Source organism: Cynocephalus volans, chromosome 15 (genome assembly GCF_027409185.1).
Source record: "Cynocephalus volans isolate mCynVol1 chromosome 15, mCynVol1.pri, whole genome shotgun sequence".
NCBI lineage: Eukaryota > Metazoa > Chordata > Mammalia > Dermoptera > Cynocephalidae > Cynocephalus > Cynocephalus volans.
The window spans coordinates 62,343,389-62,364,082 of NC_084474.1; the positions used below are offsets into that span (position 1 = coordinate 62,343,389).

Genomic DNA, 20,694 nt, shown 5'->3' on the forward strand with positions numbered 1-20,694 from the left:
CTATCTAAACGAATAGAATTTTTTTTTCAACATTGGTCTTGTATCAGTGATTAAATGAGTGACAGTGTTATTATTGTTTTAATAGTTAAAACTGTGCAAGCTGTAAAATTTTATGAGTTGATGGGATAAACATTGGAGTTCTTTGGTTTATTTTGTATTTTTAAGCTGTCTTAGTCTGAAAAGTAATAATGTTTTTGCAGTGTAACTTTATTTTGGGGGATCTTCATGTCAGGAACCATGTGTTTTCAGCTAGTCATAGGAAATATATCCCCATAGTGGTTTTGGTTGACTTTCAGATTTTTCATAATATTGCACGGTAACAATTTTATGATAGATTTGAGATCATTTCCAGCAAATATAAGCTCTGTATTTTAAAATTGTTTAGTTATTGAACTTCTGTGTCAGAATTTCAAGGAAATATATTGTTATTTAACCTAAATATTTTTCGAACCTCCCGGTATTTTACTTTGTAAATGACAGCATTTTTTTTTTACCATCTATACTTTAAAGGATTTTCCCCCCTTGTTTCTTTCCTTTTTTTTTTAAGTATCTTTTTATTATAAAATAAAATGGAAAGAGAAAACCACACGAAACAAATTTACAGCTTAATTATTTACTACAAAGTGAACATGCTTGAAACTACCACCCACGTCAAGAAATAGACTTTGCCATCCTTCTCAGAAGTCCCTTCCAGGTAGGTACCCCACCCCAGTCATAACTCCCTCTCTTCCCGCATCAATAAACATTATCCTGCCTTTTCTAATAATCACCTCCTTGCAGTTTTTAAAATAGTTACATTATCTAAGTGTGTATCCTTAGACACTATACTTTATTTTTGCCAATTTTTAAAATGTTTGATACATCTTTTAAGTCTCTTGATCTATGGATTCTCATTCCATTCCTTATTTTTTCCTTTATACTTTATTGTTATGCATTGCTGTGGAAAAGTTCAATAATCATCTAATTTTCTTTCCCTTGTAAATTAAATTCTCCTTTTTCCTATAATGCTCAAAAGGGTTTTTTCTCCTTATGTTTTGCTAGCTTATGCCTTGGTTTTGGTCTTTCAGAGTTAATATTCTTAGGCACATGGAATGTTCTTTTAATATGTAGATTTATATCTTTCCCTAATCAGTGAAGTTTTTTTGAATTATAGTTTTTAGTATTTATTCTGTGTCTTTGCTTGCATTTTCTTCTTCAGAAACTCCTTTTAACTGTATAGTGGATATTCTTTGCTTATCTTCAATATTTATCATATTTTTTCAAATCCTTATTTATCTTTTCATTTCTTCTACATTAAAAAAATTTTTTTCACACTGTTTATTTGTGCTTATGTTCCTTCTAGATTAGTTTTAATTTCTGAAATTATTTTTCCTTTATTTCCAGTTCTGTAAAGAGTTTTTCCAGCTCATTTCTGAGTTCTTCTAGTTCAGATTCATGTTGTTATTTTAAGTCCTGTATAATTTTTTTTTAATGTCTTTTAGCTCGTCTTGAAATAGTGTGTTACAGTTTTAATCTGTTTTATGGGCTTCTACATGCTCTCAGTGTATGTAGCAATAAATTCTGTTTTTTATTCTATTTTTTCTTTTGATAACATGACCTTGATACTTTTTTGTTGCTCATTTTCATGTGAAATTAGTTTTTCTGAAATTTTAAAATTAGATGTGGCGTTCAGTAAAGTTTTTAACTTTAGAGAGCTCCCTCTTTTGTTGTTTTTATATAGCATTCTTGCTTCCTGGTATGTCTTGGCTATATTATACTCCTTCCTGTTGTCTTCAGGCTTGTAAATTTTAATTTCACTCTACTCAGTTTGGAGTCTTGTCCTAAAATGAGCCTTGGCTGGTCAACTTTGAGACTTCAGAGACTCAGCTGCTTCAGCTCATTTAGTCCTTCTTACCACTGGCTGCTTGTACTTACCTGGAATTCTAGGGAGCAGAGCCCTTCCTTGTTTCAGATGCTCTTCACATACTGGCTCATGGTGCTTTCCAATAAATACTTACTGGCTCTTTGGGGTTCTCCTGTTGCGGATTCATCAGATACCACTTGTTGCTTCCTTTAGCTTTCTTCTGAGTAGCTGGTGGTATCATGTAGGTCCTGTAGCTGTAGATTATGCTATTGCAGCTCTCACCATCCTTCCAGAGTCTCTCCCATCTGTTTTTTTAAAAAATAAAATAGCTCATACATATTTTTTTTTACCTAACTATCTCTTTCATTCTCAATATCTATTCCTATTGCTTGATTCATGTATTTCACTTAGACTGTTTCATCAGTATGGGGGGAAGTAATGTGTACTGAATCCCCATTGTGTGCTAGACATTCTGCTGAGAACTTTATATCTATTTTAGTTAATTATTTCTAACTACACATCCCTGAGCATTAGATATCCCCATTCATAGGTGTGGAAAATTAAGCACCGATTTGGTAAGTTGTTTGAGGTTATGCAAAAGATAGAGTTAGATTCAAACCAATTCTATAAGATTCGTGTTCTTTCCACTAGTTCTTTTCTTTTAACTTCTTACTCCTTTCCAGTTTGTCTTCTGGGGTTTTGCTTTTTTGCTTTTTGTGGGTTTTTTTGGTGGTGGTTGTTTGTTTTGCACCAGAATGATTTTTCTAGCATACTATCTGATGATGTTGCTGGTTTTTTTTGTTTGTTTAATGTTTTTTAGTTTTCTCCTTTACCTTTAAAAACAAACTTCAAGTTTTTTAGTATTAAAAAAAAAAAAAAACTTCTAAGAAACACACTCTTCTTACTTCCTACCCACTCAATTCCTGATTCCCACTGTATTTCTTTATTCCGAACTACCAGGACTTCCTTCTGTGTGGAATAACTTAAATTTTTGTTTGTGTGCTGAACTCATCTTGAAGGAGTTAGACTTAGTTCAAAGTTACTTAGTTCAAGGTTACTTTCTGTGCAAAGTGAGAGGCAAGTTGATTTCTAGGTTTCAGTAAAATGAAAGCTATGTTAATTTATAATGATTTCCTAGGACCATTTTTTAGATTAAATTTAATTAGGCTCCATTTTCATTCTATGACTTTTGTTTTATTTTGTAGACTTCACATTGTAGGGACTCAGATAGTGCTTATAAAAGTAGTGAAAATCCTATGTGCTTCTCTTATATTTATTCCCTAGGGGTCTAGTATATTGTTCATTTAACTCATCTGTTTAACTAACATTTAATTCAGCTGTTTAAATCTAGTCAACACTTATGTCTATACCAGGAAGAAGATGCTACTTTTATACGAATATGAATGCAAGATTTTCAGACAGATTAGAGTAAGAAAGCATGTATACGACTGGTGAATTGTATAGTTTATTCTACCTTTACCTATCTTAGTCATTTTAGGCTGTTGTAACAAATACACCATAGATTGGGTGTCTTAAACAACAAATATTGATTCCACACAGTTCTGGAGGTTAGGAAATCCTAGAACCAGGTGCTGGCAGATCTGGTGTCTGGTGAAGGTAACTCTTCCAGGTTGCCCACAGCTACTACTTCTCACATGGTGGAGAGCAGAGATAAAAAGCAAGCTCTCTTGTGTTTTTTTATAAGAGCACCAATTCTATTTATGAGGATTCCATTCTCATGACCTAATTATCTCCCAAAGGCCCCACTTCCTAATACCATCACATTGGGGGTTAGGATTTCAACATGAATTTGGGGTGGGAGCACAAACAAGTCTGTAATACTATGTGAAAAAGGGACTGGATTAGATATTTTTCCCCCAGTTATTATTTCTGTTATTGTCAATGCTGTTCTTTAAAACTTCTAGAATTTCCTCTTCTGTTATAATATGTAAACTTGTTCTTTTCACTTTTATTTTTTATCAGTGCTTTTAACTCTTTTTTACATTATTCATATTATTCTTTATTTTAATATAATCAAAAGTTTTCCTTTGTTCTAATTATTTTTGCTGTTTATTTCCTTGCATAGTGGTGTATCTTTATTCATTATATATGCCTTTGTAGTAATGTTGTTATTAAGGAAGTTTTGTGATGAATATTTTTTGGTGCTGATGGCCTAATATGATACTCTGATTATGAAAATATATTTTTGGGTCAATCAGTGAACTTCAGGAGCACGTTAAATATGTTGAGATTTCTATATGTAACTTTATGCATTTTTCTGGGAAAATAATTCCTAGCTTTTATCAAACTCTAAAAGTAGTCTATGACCGCCCCAAAGTTAAGACCCACTCCTCCATAGTAGCTTAAAGGTATAGAGGATCTTTGTGGCAGACCCATGCCATTCATTACTTTTAAAGATAGTTGTAATATTGGTTATAATGCTGTTTTGGTCTTCTAAAGAATCTGTTGCTTTTGTTCATGTTCTGTACTTTATCAACTTTGAGATACCATAGACTCCTACATTAGTATGCGTTTATTTTCTTAAATATTGATTTCATCATGTCATTTAAAAAAAATCTATCGGATATATGTATGTGTATGTATATATGTATGTACACATATGTATATAAAATAATATACTTTCTTTTTAGAAATGAGAGATAAAATGAGAAAATGGAGAGAAGAAAACTCACGAAATAGTGAGCAAATTGTGGAAGTTGGAGAAGAACTAATTAATGAATATGCTTCTAAACTTGGAGACGATAGTAAGTTCTTCCATTAATTTATTACATTCAGGTGCTCAGCACATGTCTCATTTATAGTTCTACATAATTTTTTTTTTAAGCTGTGTTTTATGTTTTTTCTACTGGTCACATCAGTTTCATCTGTGACTTTTTGTCTCAAGAAGTTTGATACTTTATTTTGAGAAGAATTTTTAATTTCTGGTAGTAGTGAAGCTATCAAATAAGCATTTTTGTTTTAAAGATCACTGGGCAGCCAAATGTCTGGCCAAAATGTATATCATAAAGAAATTCTGGTCTGGCCAAAATATATTTCATAAGGAATCTTTTAGAACAGTAAAGATATTAAATAATTGGAGATTTTTACCTTATAAGATATTAAAATATTTTCCAAAGAAAGCGTATAAAGGATGCTTTCTTTCCTTAATTCCAGAAATAATACATTAAATCAATTTTCAGTTATAAGTAATGTTCTTTAAAATATCAAACTAGAAGAGTTCATTACTCTAATTTCCATGGGGGGGGATTTTTATATCAAATTCAATTTTTTTTCCCTCTTTATATATCTAGTTTGGATCATATATGAACAGGTGATGATTGCGGCCCTAGACTATGGTCGGGATGACTTGGCATTGGTAGGTATTTAAACTAATTATATTTCATCTTGTATTTAATTTGCACCATGAATTATATATAAGTAGTTAAGAGAGTGTATGACTTGTATTAAATGCTTTCTATAGCTGGTTTTGAATGCTACTCTTAATGTTAAGTGTAACTACATACTTTGGGACACAGTGTCTTCTTAAATCTTTTTAATAATTCTGAGAAGTAGATAGTATTCCAGTTTTACTGAAGAGGATATCCACTTAATAGGTGAATTATGCTATATTATAGAGTTTAAATAAGAAACATATAGTTTAAAAGAAGTTTGTCTTTTGAATTGTTGAATGACTTTCATAGTATATAGTGTTAAATACTGTTATGCAATATTATAAATGTATATTTGAAATTGTTGGAAAATCATAACATGTACAACACATGACTTAAAATACTAATACTGATTTAAAAATAAACAATAGCTATGTTTTTGGACTCTTATGTACTTGGCACTATGCTAAATGCTTTACATCATGCTTTTATTTAGTCTTCATAGTTATTTCTTAATTTGAAAGGAAATACACAAAAACTAAATATAGAACTGCCAGGAAAACATACATGTTTGACTTAGCATTGTCCTTTTCAAGGCAATTACCTTGGATTGGCTATATACATAATTTCAGTGGAGCTGCCAGTGGTAAAAACATTCCACAAAAGCTTTTTGGATTATCATCAGAACCTCTGAGACATAATCTTTTGTGTATATCCACAGAGTTGGCAGTTTTTTATCTTAAGAGAAATTTTGAATTTTTTCTGAAATAGCCCAACGCCATTTGATAAAGTAGGAGGTCAAATTAGATAATATTGATAAAGGTGGAGATCAAATTGGACTTTCTTTTTTTGTAGCATAGTGTTTTTTTTTTTTAAATGGTTCGGAATTTTTACATAGCTTGCTTGACCAAGTAATACGAATTTTGCATGATGTCAAAGAAATAAATGAACAATCTTCACTTTTGATGATCTTGAGTATTTTTCTTAGTGTGGCATTTTTTCAGCCACAGACTTTGAAGCTATTATTTCTAGGTCATATTAAAATTTATTTTATTTCTGGTTAATAGTTTCATTGCTAGTTTAAGTCAATTTTTTTGGCTGCTCATGAATAGACACTTGAATAGACTATTTGTATAATGTTTGACATTTTTAGTACTTTCCAAAAACTCTTATAATTCCTCATATGTTGCTGAGAACATAGGTACGCAATAAATATTTGATTATTTATTTAGTTGAGTTAATGAGTGAATTATGGATGCCTGTCCAAAGGAAATTGATACTCTTTTGAGTTTGTGTCTATATTTCCTGACCACAAATCAGGATATATGGACTGAAAGGATGATTGATTAATATATGATTTCAACAGAACAAATTAAACAGTTTTAATATTACTTGCTTGAAATTTAGGATGACTATCAAGAAGTTAATTCTTACAAGGAGAATGTTTATGCTATTATTAGGAAGAAAAGGCCAGGAAACTTGTTGGCGTTTAACTAGGGGCCTGACACATTATGGAAGCAATTTTTATAAGGAGGAGTAATATGATTATAGTATTTGAAGAGTTATTAGTGGCTCTCCTGATCCCAGTTAAGAGCACGATTGTTGCTTTTACTGTAATTTCATAGTTCTTCCATCACACCATTATTTGTTAACTGATAATATCACTTTATTTTATTAGATGGCACTAACGAAATTATTCAAGAAGATAAATTGAAGACTGTTTAGGCCATATAGCTCATTTAGTATATTTAATGTAATTACTGCTCTTCAAGTCTTTTTTATTTTTTCAGTTTTGTCTTCAGGAGTTGAGAAGACAATTCCCTGGCAGTCACAGAGTCAAGCGATTAACGGGCATGAGATTTGAAGCCATGGAAAGGTAATCAAATCTTGTGAACAGTGCCATCCCATTTAAAAATGGCAGTCATGAAGTCTGTGTTTAGGTCCTTCTACACACATGACACATCATCAATTATGCAAGATCTTTTGCTGCTGAGATCTAGAATAGTGTCACAATGCTTCTTAGCATATATCCTCCCAGTTACTTCCAGTAAATAGGATTTGACATAAGAGTGTAATGTGTTTACCATCTCTGGCCTAGTGAAATGGGATCATATTTTGGAGTGAGAACTAGCTTCAAATCCTGGTTCTAGCATTGACTAGCTTTTGACCTGACAAATTATTTAACTTTTTAAAAAGCCTTCTTAACTTTATTCTTCTATAAAATATATGGATATTGCCAACCTCTCAGGATTGTTTTGCATATATATGTGTGTATATGAATGTGTATGTATATGTATATATTCAAAACAAAGCAAATGGAAGCCATCTTAATCATAAAGCCCCAACAGTTTTCAACTGGACCCCTTTTCAAGTTTACTATTAACCCAGAAATTGAAAAGAGAGAAAAGATGGTCTGCTCTAATTGAAGCATGGGTAAGGACCTACTTGGCCTGTTCCTCATTCTTCCATGATAACTTCTGAAGCACATCTGTGGGGAGTTCAGGAGTTCATTATGGCTGGCTAGAATGTAAGGTTTTTTAGAGTTTTGGGTTAGGGTTGAAGCTGGATATACAGGCAGGTACCAGATTGTGGAGGACTTTGTATGCCCTGCTAAGGAGTTTCAACTGAAGGTATGGGGAAACCATTATGGGAATTTAAGAAAGAGAATAATACTGATTTGTCTGTAAGATCAGTCTAATATGTGTGTGGAGTCAGTAGTCTCAAAAAGAAAACGGTGTTTGAACTATTGTGCTAGCCCATGAAAAAGGAAATTGTGTCTTAAACTGTGGCACAGAATGAGGAGAAATTAGGATGGATGTGAGAAATTAAGAGAGGTAAAAAATGGGTCACTGATTGCATTTTAGGGCTGAGAGAAGAAGATGACTTTTGGGTTTCTGTCTTGAATGCATAAGTGTCTTCAGCCAAACAGGGAAGAATATAGAATGAGGAAGGGAGGAGGTTTGGGTGGAAGAAATGTTGAGTTTGTTGTATTGTCATGTAATATCTGGCTGGAAAAAATAAGTAGGAAGTTGAATATGTATTCTGAGGAGGGTGTGAATTGGGAACAAAATAGAGAATAGAATCTCCCCATCAAAGGAAAGGTGATGGAAAAAAGCGATGGAAAGGTCACTCATCCCAAATGGTGAGAATGTCATTCAGTACAACCTGTCTATCAAGAGTCTCGAATATATTGTTGCTGTTTGGCGTTTCTAATAATCTGAGGCTTTTCTAATAATCAGAAATATCATAGAAAGAAATGTGGGCGCAAAGATGTGTTCTGCAGTGTTAGATGCAACAGCAAAAATAGAAATAGTTCTTCTAGCCAGGCTTTTCTTGTCTACCTGATTTTCTTCTTATTTGCCTGACCTATTTCCTAATTTCTTTCTTCAGTAGATATCTTTGCAGTGAAATCTGTGCATATCCAGGATGATTTCCTTAGAACAAGTTCCTGGAAACATAGTTATTGGATTGAACGATTTGCTCACATTTAAGGTTGTTGATACACAATGTTAGATTGCCTACCAGAAGATCCTACCAGTTTATTCTCTCACCAGAAGAATTCCTAATACCTTCTCATACTTAAAACAGTGCATGTGGCTACTTTTTTATCTTTATCTCTTTTCATAGGTAAAAAATAATTTTGTTTTATTTTTAATATCTTTCACCTTTTTTTCAAATGCTAGTCTTTCATTTCATTTGTAGTTTGTCTATTCATAACCATTTGCCATTAAAAAAAAAATGATTTTATGGAGATTTTGTGTGCAAAAATGCACCCATTTTAAATGCACAGTTCAGTGAATTTTAATAAATGTGTACACACATGTCACTACCACTCCAGTCAAGATACAGAACATTTGTATCACCACAAAAAGTTCCTCTGTATATCTTTGCAGTCAGTTCCTTACACCTGAGGCAACCACTGCTTTGGTTTCTATCATTATAGATAAGTTTTGCCTATTTCAAAATTATATGAAAGTATTTTGCTGAGCATAATGTTTTTGAGATTTGTGCCTGTTGTGTGTATGACTCATTTGTTCCTTTTTATGCTAAGTAGTAATCCATTGTATGAATATTCCACAATCTATTTTGATTTATTCTTTTATTGATGGGCATTTGCTTTATTTGTAGTTTGGGGCTATTATGAATAAAGCTGCTATACACTTCATGTACAAATTCTTTTGTGGATATAATGTTTTCACTTCTTGTCTCAATCTTTTTGGGCTGCTATGACAGAAATACTTTAAATTTAATTTATGAACGATGGAAATTTATTGCTCACAGTTCTAAAGGCTAGGAAGTCCAAGATCAAGTCGCCCATGTATTCAGTGTCTGGTGAGGGCTTGCTGTTTGCTTCCAAGATGGTGCCTTTTTTGCTGCATCCTCACATTGAGGAAGGATGGGAAGCCTTTCTCAAGCTTCTTTTACAAGGGCACTAATCTCATTCATGAGGGCAGAGACTTCATGACTGAATCACCTTTTGAAAGCCCCACTTCTTAGTACTACCACACTAGGGATTAGATTCATCATGAATGTTTGAGGAACACAAACATTAACACTGTAGCGCTTCTTTTGGGTAAGTACTTAGAAATAGAATTGCTGGGTCATGTGACAAATATAAGTTTTACTTTTATAAGAAACTGCCAAACTGTTTCCCAAATTAGTTGTGCCATATTTCCTGCTCATCAGCATCATGTGTGGGTGCTTATTGCTCCACATTTATCTCAATATTTAGTATTGTCAGGTTTTTTATTTTACTCTTCTGGTAGGTATAGTAGTGGCATTACATTGTCATTTTAATTTGCACTTCCCTAATGACTAATGATTTGGAAAATCTTTTCATGTGTTTATTGGCGTTTGTCATTTTGTGAAATATTTACTTAGATTTTTTGCCTGTTTCTTAATAGGTTAGTTTTGTTTTTTTTTTTAAAGACATATGTTTTTATTTCTTTTATGTAAATACCTAGGCTTGGAATTTCTGGTTTATAGGGTTGATGTATGTTTAGTTATATAAGAAACTGCCAAGCAATTGTCTAGTAATTTCAGAGTCTTTATACTCACTAGCAAGTACGGTGAATTCTGTTTGCTCTACATCTTCCTCATCATTATGTGGTATTAATCTTTTTTGATTCTGAGCATTAAAGTGTGCATGAAATACTATTTCTTTATGACTGACTGACTTTTCATTTCTTGATGACTGATGAAGTTGAGCACCTTTTCGTGGCTGATTGGATATTCAAATAGCATCTTTTTGAGTTATCTTTTTTAATCTTTGCCTGTTTTTAACACTGGGTTGGTTCTACCTTTTTATTGATAATTTGTAGGAGTTCTTAGTATATTCTGGATAAAAGAACTTTGTCAGGTATATGTGCTGTAAATATATACCCCTCTTTGGCTCGAGTATTTATTTCCATATGATGCTTTTGTAAGCACAGAAGTAATTTTGATGAAGTTTATTTTGTCAGCTTTTCTTTTATGGTTAGTGATTTTTGTGTACTGTTTAAGAATTCTTTTCCTTTTTCAACATGTCAGGGATATTTTGTATTTTTTTCTAGAAGCTAGGGCCATTTTAAGTTAATTATTATTATTGTTTGATTTATAAGAGTGCTTTGAGAATATTTTTCTCTTTGCCATCTACTTTTTAAATTTTGTTTTCAGTACTTCTAGATGATCAATTGTGCTGTTTGGTTCAACTATTCCTTATTCATTTTCTGCCTGTTATGTCTGTCAGTTGCTTGATAAAGGAGTATTGACGTCTCCAACTCTGATAGTGGATTCACTGATTTCTCCTTGAAGTTCTATTAGTTTTTGCCTCACATATTTTGATGCTTTGTTATTAGGCACATACACATTAAGGATGGTTATGTTTTCTTAGGAATGACTCCTTTATAGTGTCTAATGCCCCTCATTATCTTTGATCATTTTTCTTGCTCTCATGTCTGCTTTGTTTGAAATTAGTATAGATACTCCAGATTTCTTTTAATTAGTGTTATTGTAGCCTATTTTTCTCCATCCCTTTGCTTTTAACCCATGTCTTTATATTTAGAGTGGGTTTTGTACAGACAGCATTTAGTTGGGTCATGGTTTTAAATCCACTCTGATAGTCTGTGTCTTTTAATTGGCATATTTAAATCATTCACATTTAAAGTGATTATTGCTATAGTTGGTTTAATATCTACCATATTTGTAACTGTTTTTTATTGCTTCCTTGTTGCTTGCTTCCTTCCTTCACTCCTCCCTCCCTCCTTTAAGTATTTTACTCCACTCTCTTCTTGCTTACAAGGTTTCTGAAGAGAAATTTGATGTAATTCTTATTTTGGCACGTGTATAAGTAAGATATATTTTTTTTCAAGAGTTTCTCTTTGTGTTTGATTTTCTACAGTTTGAATATGGTTTGTGTAAGTGTGGATTTTTTGGTATTTATTCCACTTGATTTTCCTCAAGGTTCCTGGATCCATAGTTTTGTGTCTGACAAGTTTGGAAATTTCTCAGCCATTATTACTTCAAACATTTCTTATGTTCCTTTCTCTCTTACTTTTTTCTTTCCAGTATTTCCATTACACATATGTTATGCCTTTTGTAATTGTTGACATTTTTGTATATTCTGTTCCATTGTTTTATTCTCTTTGCATTTTAGTTTTGGAAATTTTTATTATTTCTTCCACCTCACTGATTCTTTCTTCGGTCATATACAGTCTATTGTTAAACCCATAAACACATTCTTCATTTATTTTACAGTGTTTTTTATTTCTGGCATTTTCTTTTGATTCTTTCTTAGAGTTTTCATCTCTCTTTACATTATCCATCTGTTTTTGCATCTTGTCCACTTTTTCCATTAGAGCCAGTAATGTATATGCAGTCGTTTAAACTCCCAAATTGTTGATGCCAACATTTCTGCTGTATCTAAGTCTGGTACTGATGCTTGCTCTGTCTCTTTAACCTGTGTTGCTCATTTTTAACTTTGTATGTAGGCCAAACTGAATCAGTGTGTTTTTGGTTTTGTTTTGTTTTGTTTTGTTTTGTTTTTTGGCATTGGCCAGTATGGGGATCAGTATATTTTTGAAGTAAGTTTTCCTGTAAGCACTTTATACATGATTTGTTTTCCTTAAAAAATAAGACAGTAATAAACTTTTACTGTTAAATGAAGATGGGAAGACTTTAAAGCCCTGCCAGTTTAATCTTTCCCTGTATTTTCTATTTATCATTATATTTTTAAGGTAATGATTCTTTTTCCTTCTAAATAGATATGATGATGCTATACAGCTATATGACCGCATTTTACAAGAAGATCCAACTAACACTGTAAGTTTGGAGATTGTCCTGAAGATGATCTAAAGTTTAATTTAAGAGGTGAAATTAATTCATTGAGGAAATAATGGAAAGATACATATGGAACTAGGTTTTATTTTTATTATTTTAAAAGTTTATTATGAGCCACACTTTATTTTAAATAGATTTAAGATTGTCCAGTAAAATTCAACTTCCCATTTTACCACCTACCCCAAAGAAAAACTTGAAAACTTCTTTTCTAATCACCTTATTCTTTCTTCTCTTAGCAGGCCTTATACTTTAATGCTAAATAAAGGCTTACTGAAGTCATTCATTTGTGATATGATATCTTTCCCCAGAACATTGTCTTTGTTTCATTTAAGCCACAGTCATCCTTCAAGGCTGTATAATGCTCCAAACTAATGCAACAAGTCTCCAAAGACTCAGAATTTAATAAATCTGTTTTAAAGTTCACAACATGTTTGTTCCATTATGCTCTCCCCCTAAAAGCAAAGGCAAGATGGTGTCTAATTCATCCTTCTGATCCCAGCACCAAGCGCATTGCAAGCACTCAACAGATGTTTTCTGAAAAAATAATGAATGCATGTGAGTGGGAAGGAGAGCTTTTTGAACTTTTTCTTCTATAATTTCTTCCATATCATAATGAGTAGCTTTAAAAGTACTTTTGACATTTCATATTTTATAATAGAAATTTTAACTACAAATAGTAAGATCACTTATAAAATGTAGAACAGTTTTCATTTTTAAGACTTAAATTGACTTTTGTGAAGATTGATCCAAACAAGATATTTAGAAAAATTAAGAACATTGGCATATTTTATAGGGAAAAAAGTATAAGAAAGAAATGAAAAATGAAAGTTGATAAATACTCAAGTCTTAACATTTACTTAATGCTGTTTTATAATTGTTTTAACATACAATTGACGGAATAAACTACACATATTTAAGGTGTTCAATTTGATAAGTTTTGACATTTGTGTACCCCTGTCAAACTATCACCACAATGAAGATAGTGAACAAAACCATCATCCTCAAAAGTTTTCTTTTACTCTGTTTTATTTTTGTATTCCTATAAATAGTCTTGAATTTTCTTCTGGGATACAGTTAAGTTACTTGCAAACAGTTTGATCCTTTTGGGTCTTTGTTAGGATCAGGACAGTGTTCAGACGAGGGCTAAATGTTTCCCTTTTCTAAGGCAAGATCCTTCTGGATACTCTGTCCAGTGCCCCATGAATCATGACAACTCAGGAGTCTGCTGGTTCAACCTAGTTTTCCCCTCTCTGCACAGCACCCTTGAAATTCAAGGCAGTGAGCCCAGGGAATAAAAAAGGGATTTGGTTTGTATCCCACCTCTCATGGATCACTGTCCCTCATTATCTGATGTCCTTTACCTTAAAAATAGTTGTTTCATATATTTATACTGGTTCTTTTGTTGTTTTAGGCAAGTGGGTAAATCTGGTACCTGTTACTCCATTTTGGCTGGAAATAAAGTCCCTGCTTAATACCAACTTAAAACAATCATGATAAATAAAGATTAGTTCTTATGCTGCAATGTGATACTATTTTTCTTTTAAAAAAATAACCTGGAAAGGGCTGTTGGTTTGTAAAGAAGTATATGACTTTAATAGTATACCTTTGCCCATGTGATAATGATTGCCTAGTAGGTTTTTCTTTAAGTATATTTTCATTAAGAAGAGTGGCTTCATGTAGCTGAATAGTTGCCACTTAAAAATTTGTTTTAAACTTTTGAGTGTTAGGAGATAAAATGCTGTATCTTAGGTTTTACATGATCAAGTAATGTATTGCTCATATAGTAGAGATTTGGGGGCATGCTTCCCAAATCGAATAAAGCCTTGAATTTAAAATAATTTCTTATACCTCACTGAAGTGCTTGTTAAGTGGAAAGACTTGTTTTTTAAATTGGCTATTACAAAGTTAATACTAAATTTCTCTGTTACATGATTCTTATATAATTATGGCATTCTACGCACCACAAATACACATAATTCAAAATAATAGTAACAAATTATTTAATTTATAATATTTCAGATTCTTCCTTTCAGGAAGTCTCATAGAAGAATCTAGGATGGAAATCATAAATTTCAGATCCTACTTCTAAGTCTACCTCTTTTGATGTAGTTAAGTTGTTTACACCTATCTATTTTCCATCATTTACAAAAGGATTGTCTTTTAAAAGTCATTTCTAAAGATTAATTATGATCTTTGAAACACACTAGAGCAGTGTTTTACAAGCTGTATTCTGCAGAATGCCACTGACCTAAAAATGTTAATATGTGTTCAACAGTAGAGGAATGGTACTATGGTCAAATAACTAAAAAAATTAGTTAAAGTTAGATGTTTTCAGTACACCCTTCACAAAACTGATTTGTGCATCACAGTGTCCATTACAGTGTTCATACCACACTTCTTGCTATAGATGTGTTCGTTGTTATTCATATTTACACTTTGACTTTTTGTCTCCTTTGTGGCATTTGAATCTAATATCTTCAGCAAGTTTACACTGCATGTTTCCAGTATCTCATCTTAGCTGGTGCAAATCCTATAAGGATTGGGGAAAGATTTAAATATCAAAGCAAGTCTGTGCCCGTCCTTTAAAGATCTCATAGAGCTTTGTGACAAGGCTTAACATGTAAATGTTAAGCATAGACCAATGGTTAAAAAAAAAAAAAAGTTGACTTATTTGATACCGTGATATGCTAGGTACTGTGTTAGTTGCTTTATGTTGATACTTGCAGGTAGGTGGTATTATGGAGCTGGAGAGGTTACGAAAGCTAAGTGACTAGAGTTGGGATTCAGTTCTTGTCTCTTTTAATTTCAAAACTTAGACTCTTTTTGCTCTACCATGTTGCCTGTGGAACAGGTAATGTCATGAAAAATGAAAGGAATAAACTAAATTATGTTTGAAGTGATGCTGGAATGGTGAAATCAGATAGTAAATGTCCAAAGAAATCAGTTTTTTGATTATGTTAATTTATCCCTCACATATTTTCAGAAGGACTGGGATGATGCTCCCATTTTAAGTCTAATTTTCTTTTTAATGGCTTTAGGATTTGAGTTATTTTCAGAGCTTTACTTTTCTTGAGACTTTTTAAACTTTACATTTATTATGGCACTTCTGTTTTGCATAGTGAAATTATTCTGAGTATATTTTAGTGTACCTACTGTGTGGCAGGTATTATGCTAGGCCTTTGGCATGACCTGAATATTCAAGGATATGTATTCTTAAAACATGTTATTTTTTACTACCAAAATATTGGCCTTACTTACTGGGGAGTCTCTTGATTTCTCTGATTTTTTCACTTTTAATTCTTCATAGCCAAACCTTTCACACACCCCCACCCCACAATGTGAAGCTCTTTTTACTCTAAAGAGGTCCCATTCATTTTACTACTTCTATCTGCATCTTATAAAGTATGTTTTATATAAAACAACAAGAAATCATGTTCAAAATTAATAAGTTTAACTTGGCCCTGGTTATAGTGTGTTTTATTGTTTATCCTTCTGTGTTTGAATTAAACAGAGATAGAGGGGATATAAATTTAATAATTCATACAGTGGCCTCCAGTCCCTGACTGTTCACTTCAACTTCACTTAACTATCCTGATTAGGCACAATGCTGCCTTCTCCTACACCTTTGCTCATGTGTTCCTCCTATTATGCAGTGTCCCCCACATAACTTCCTGTTTTGCTTTCTTAATGACTACTTAACCTTTCTGTTTCAGTACAGGTATCACATCTGGGACCCTCTTTGCTTCCTGTTGTTCTGCTTTCTTTACTCTGCAAAAGCCTGTGTTAAGATCTCCTACTTATTGTCATGACACCCTAGATCTTTCTATCATTTTCCTTACTGCATTAAATTTTATGTGATGTGTCTTTCTCATGAGACTAAGCTTTTGAAAGGAATTATGTATTCCTTTTTTACTTTTATGTTTTTATTATCTGGCATAGTACCAAGCAAACAATAGATGTCCTATACTTTGATGAATGCATAAATAACTGTCATTGATTTTTATGTTCATCATTTAAAAAACTTTAAAATGCAAATTTTAAATGTTTCATTATAAAATGCTTCTTTCAGGATTATTCTTTTGAAAGACTCATAGGCAGATTTTTCTCTTAAAAATTGTTAAAAAAAAAGAAAGTTGTCAGAAGCCATATTATTATAATGACATTCAAGTGGCCATGGTGAGATTTTTTTTCCCCTAATCTCCACTATCCCTCTACCTCTTAAGATACAGATCTTGTGAATGAGACAGAGTAAAGGACTTCTGGTTGGGTAAAGATTAGGATTCCCTGCTGGCTTGTAATTATCAGAATCTGGATGGTTATTTATTTGGGTGAAATGATGCATACATTGTGTGCATCGAAAGTAAAGCATATGTCATTGTTAGAGGAATGTTTGAATTCCCCAGTGGGATGTCATGGGGTATGTTTATAAACTCCCACTAAGCAGTAGTTCTACAATGGAATTTCACTGGCATTGAGATAATAATTTGCACAGTCAAATTACCTTCTTTACAAAAACCAAGAGAATCATGAGGACCTAATCCTTTATTAATGTCAACCCACAGGCTGCAAGAAAGCGTAAGATTGCCATTCGAAAAGCCCAGGGGAAAAATGTGGAGGCCATTCGGGAACTGAATGAGTATCTGGAACAGTGAGTATTCTACAAGAGGATTGTGTTTGTTATTCTGATAAATCTTTTTTAATTAAAATGGAATTTACATTTCATTTTCCTGTCTGCCTCCATGCTGTTCATTTACCGAATATCTACACACTTACATTTTTACCCATTTCCTTCCACCAGATTTGTTGGAGACCAAGAAGCCTGGCATGAACTTGCAGAACTTTATATCAATGAACATGAGTAAGTTGTAACACACACATAAAATTTTGTCAAATGCACTTTTTGTCAGTATAAGCTCAGAAGGCGTAGTGGTTTCCAAAGGATTGGTGAAAAAGTATAAATGAGAAACAAAATAAATCAACAATTAAATGAAAAATAACAAATCAACAATGTTCTGGTCATTATATGTGAATAGCTTTAACTGGGTCATTTGTGTTTTGCCAAATTATTTTTGTTTGGGAAATAAGTGTTTCTTTCAAATGTAGATGGTATTTTTTGAAATTAGAAGGACCTGCATTTGCTAAGCTAAGGTTATTTTTGGTGAATTAAAATTTTTATAGTTCAAATTGTTCTTGTATACAAAGAGTATTATACTCCCTGCTGTTTAAAAATTCTGTCAGTTGTGTGCATTTATTAGCCTTAGTGCTAAGAGAATCAACTCTTCCAAAGTAGAAGCATTCTGTTGCCTGGGTAAAAAACCAAGAATAATCAAGAATGTTGAATGCTGTAGGAACTTGCTTATTGGATATTTAATGTTTTTGTTAGCTTTTTTATTGCTGTAGTGACAGGAGGAAATCCCAGTGTGAGAGGATTAGTCCAGAGTCTTAGTGCAAGTTTTCTAATATCACAGCATTAAGGCTAACCTCCATCTAGAGGCATAATTTTTTTTTCTTTTTTCCCTTAGTTCTGCTGAATCTGAAGTATATCACATTGTTTCTTTCCTTCTTTTTGAGAGAATAGAATCAGATTCTCATGCACATTTTCTCATTGTATATGAATAGTTAACTTTATTCTCATACTACAATTAGCTGACACAGGAAATAAAACAGAATGAAGATACTTGTCTGTTGCCTTTCCCGAGGCCTATGTATATAAATTGAAATAGAGAATTGAGGTAGTTATTTGCATAATTCTGATAAAAATGGAAGCTAAAATAAAAAGCAATAGCTGTCATTTAATGAATGTGTGCTATATTCTGGCAACAGTTCTTCATTTTTCTACTATACTCTGGCTGTCAGATTCTCTGTTTTGGTTAGGAAACTATTTCCTGAATGATGTTCAGTATAGGTGTACGTGTGCTTGTATGTACTCATATGTAAACATATTCATGATTCTCTTATGGATGAGAGATAGTATATAATGCTTATGTTTAAATAACATGAAACTGAATTTTCAGAGTACAATTAAAAAACTAACTTTAGTTTAATTTTGCTCCTAAAATAAGTGACAGTCATTTAAAAATTTTTTGTACTTTTTGAAAATTTTGTGACTAAAAGCCTTTTTAAAACATTTCAAGTTATTAAGGAAATCTTTTGTTTTTCAAGTTAAAGAAATACTTAATGCAGAAAATTTCGAAAATCCTATAAAGCGTATATACCGAGACAAAAATTACACACAATTCCATCATTCTGTGTTAACTACACTTTATATTTGATTTTTGTTCTTCCATACCTCTTAAACAAAAACCCAAAATAAAATTATCTTTTGTAGCCTATACTTTCCCTTAGTTATATTTTGTCAAAGATTTCTTATCACTGTAAACATTCTACAGTGTAGTTTCAGTGGCTTTATATTGTTTCATCTTATCTATGTACCCCAGTATTTTTAACCAGGGGGACATAAAGGTTGTTTTACATTTTTGCTATAATGATGTAGTGATCATCTGTATTTTAATTGTTTCCATATGCTAAATTCTTAGAATTGCTTGATTAATATGCACATTTTCTGTGGTTTTGTTAAATAGTTTCTGATTGTTTCACACTAGCAATTATTAGAGTACTTCTTTAACAATATTGGGTGCTATGATTCTTTTTAATCTCTGCAAATTTGATAAGTGAAAATTGGTTGTGCTTTTTTTTTATTTTGAAAAGAGCTATTTTTTTTAAAAGAGCTTTTTATATAAAGAATAGCAATCATTTGTCAGAAATATATTCTTATTGTATGCCTTTTTAATATTGATTTTTTTGACTTGTAGAAACCTTACATTTTTAGGAAATCAGATATATCAACTATTATTACTTTTATGTCTTATGTCCTCTAAGAACTATATAAATACAAGTATAGAACCGCTGTTTTTTTAATATTTCATTTGCAATTTTATTGTTTCTCAAAATATTTGTTTTGTGTTTCTTATATTTCTATATCTAGTCATCAAATTTAGGTTTATACTTTTAACCTATCATTAAATTTATTTATTTATTGCTTCACCTTGTAGAGCCACGTTCAATTTTGCTTTGTTTTGAGTTTCTAAATAGTTTATTAGAATAGAATTGAATGTACACTTAAGAGAACTGAAAAATCCAAAGAAATCAAGAAATACAAAGATACAAAAGTGCCTGAAAAATAATTTCTTTTTAGAGGAAATGATAGTTGTAGTTAGCCTAACCTGTTATCTAGTATCACAAAACTCTTTTTGATCTTAAAGCTAGTTAGTTCAGAAATGACCATTTAGTTTTTTTAATCGAACACTTAAAGGGATATTTAGATTTAGGGTGAGTTGAAATAAATATCTCTAGATTTTTCAAAACTATGAAAATTAGAATCAGTTCACTTGATTCATTTGACTTGTTTGGGCAAGTCATTGTAGTAGGTAGGAATTTTTTGGTGGAGTGTTAAATTATTGTGAGATGTCACTGTAGCACCAGTGATGTCAGCTTAGTATCAGTTTTGTGGATTCATTGGCAAAAATATAGCAGTTTAGAAAATGCTAATTATATTTAACATCCAACATTCTTTTCTGCATATGAATAATTACAAATTCCTTTAAGTATAATAGATCACAAGCAGCATTGGTGGCTTAGAGCTAGAATTTTGACTCCAAATAAATTTCCATTGTAGAATGTTTATATAAGCCTATTTAGTATTTTTATATAGAGAAAAAGAGATACAGAATTCTGTCACATAATTTTCTTATATCTTTAAGTTACTTTTATTTAATTTTGGTCTGATTTACAAATCCTAGGTTGTCTTCAGTTATCCCAGTAGTGTATGTCACATCCACTGATCATCCTGAGATACTTTACTTGGTCTAAATATAAAAAAAAAAAATGTTACAATTTATGTGTTAATACGACCAGTTCATATTATGAGCAAAAATACATTTACATTATCAAAAAATACTCAATTTTTATGTGATTTGTAATCAAAACTAGATATTATATCAGCAAGGAACAGCTAGAATTATACATTAATTATGACTGTGATCATGGTTCCTTTTGTAATTCCAGTATTATGAAATTCTATATCAAAGGGAATTATCAGAATTCTATAAGGAAAAGTCGTAATGTTGATAAAGCAATATAGAAAGA

The 20,694-nt window shown here is 31.9% G+C and overlaps 1 protein-coding gene across 1 annotated transcript in view; it reads left to right on the plus strand.

The window, feature by feature from the left end:
• EMC2 (ER membrane protein complex subunit 2) overlaps positions 1–20,694 on the plus strand; it is a 47,763-nt gene that overhangs the window by 16,400 nt on the left and 10,669 nt on the right. Inside the window, exons 2-7 of the mRNA XM_063079796.1 lie at positions 4,495–4,608; positions 5,155–5,219; positions 7,023–7,108; positions 12,474–12,531; positions 17,112–17,197; positions 17,348–17,407. Coding sequence (XP_062935866.1) covers positions 4,495–4,608; positions 5,155–5,219; positions 7,023–7,108; positions 12,474–12,531; positions 17,112–17,197; positions 17,348–17,407 — 469 coding nt within the window. The remainder of the gene's footprint in view (positions 1–4,494; positions 4,609–5,154; positions 5,220–7,022; positions 7,109–12,473; positions 12,532–17,111; positions 17,198–17,347; positions 17,408–20,694) is intronic.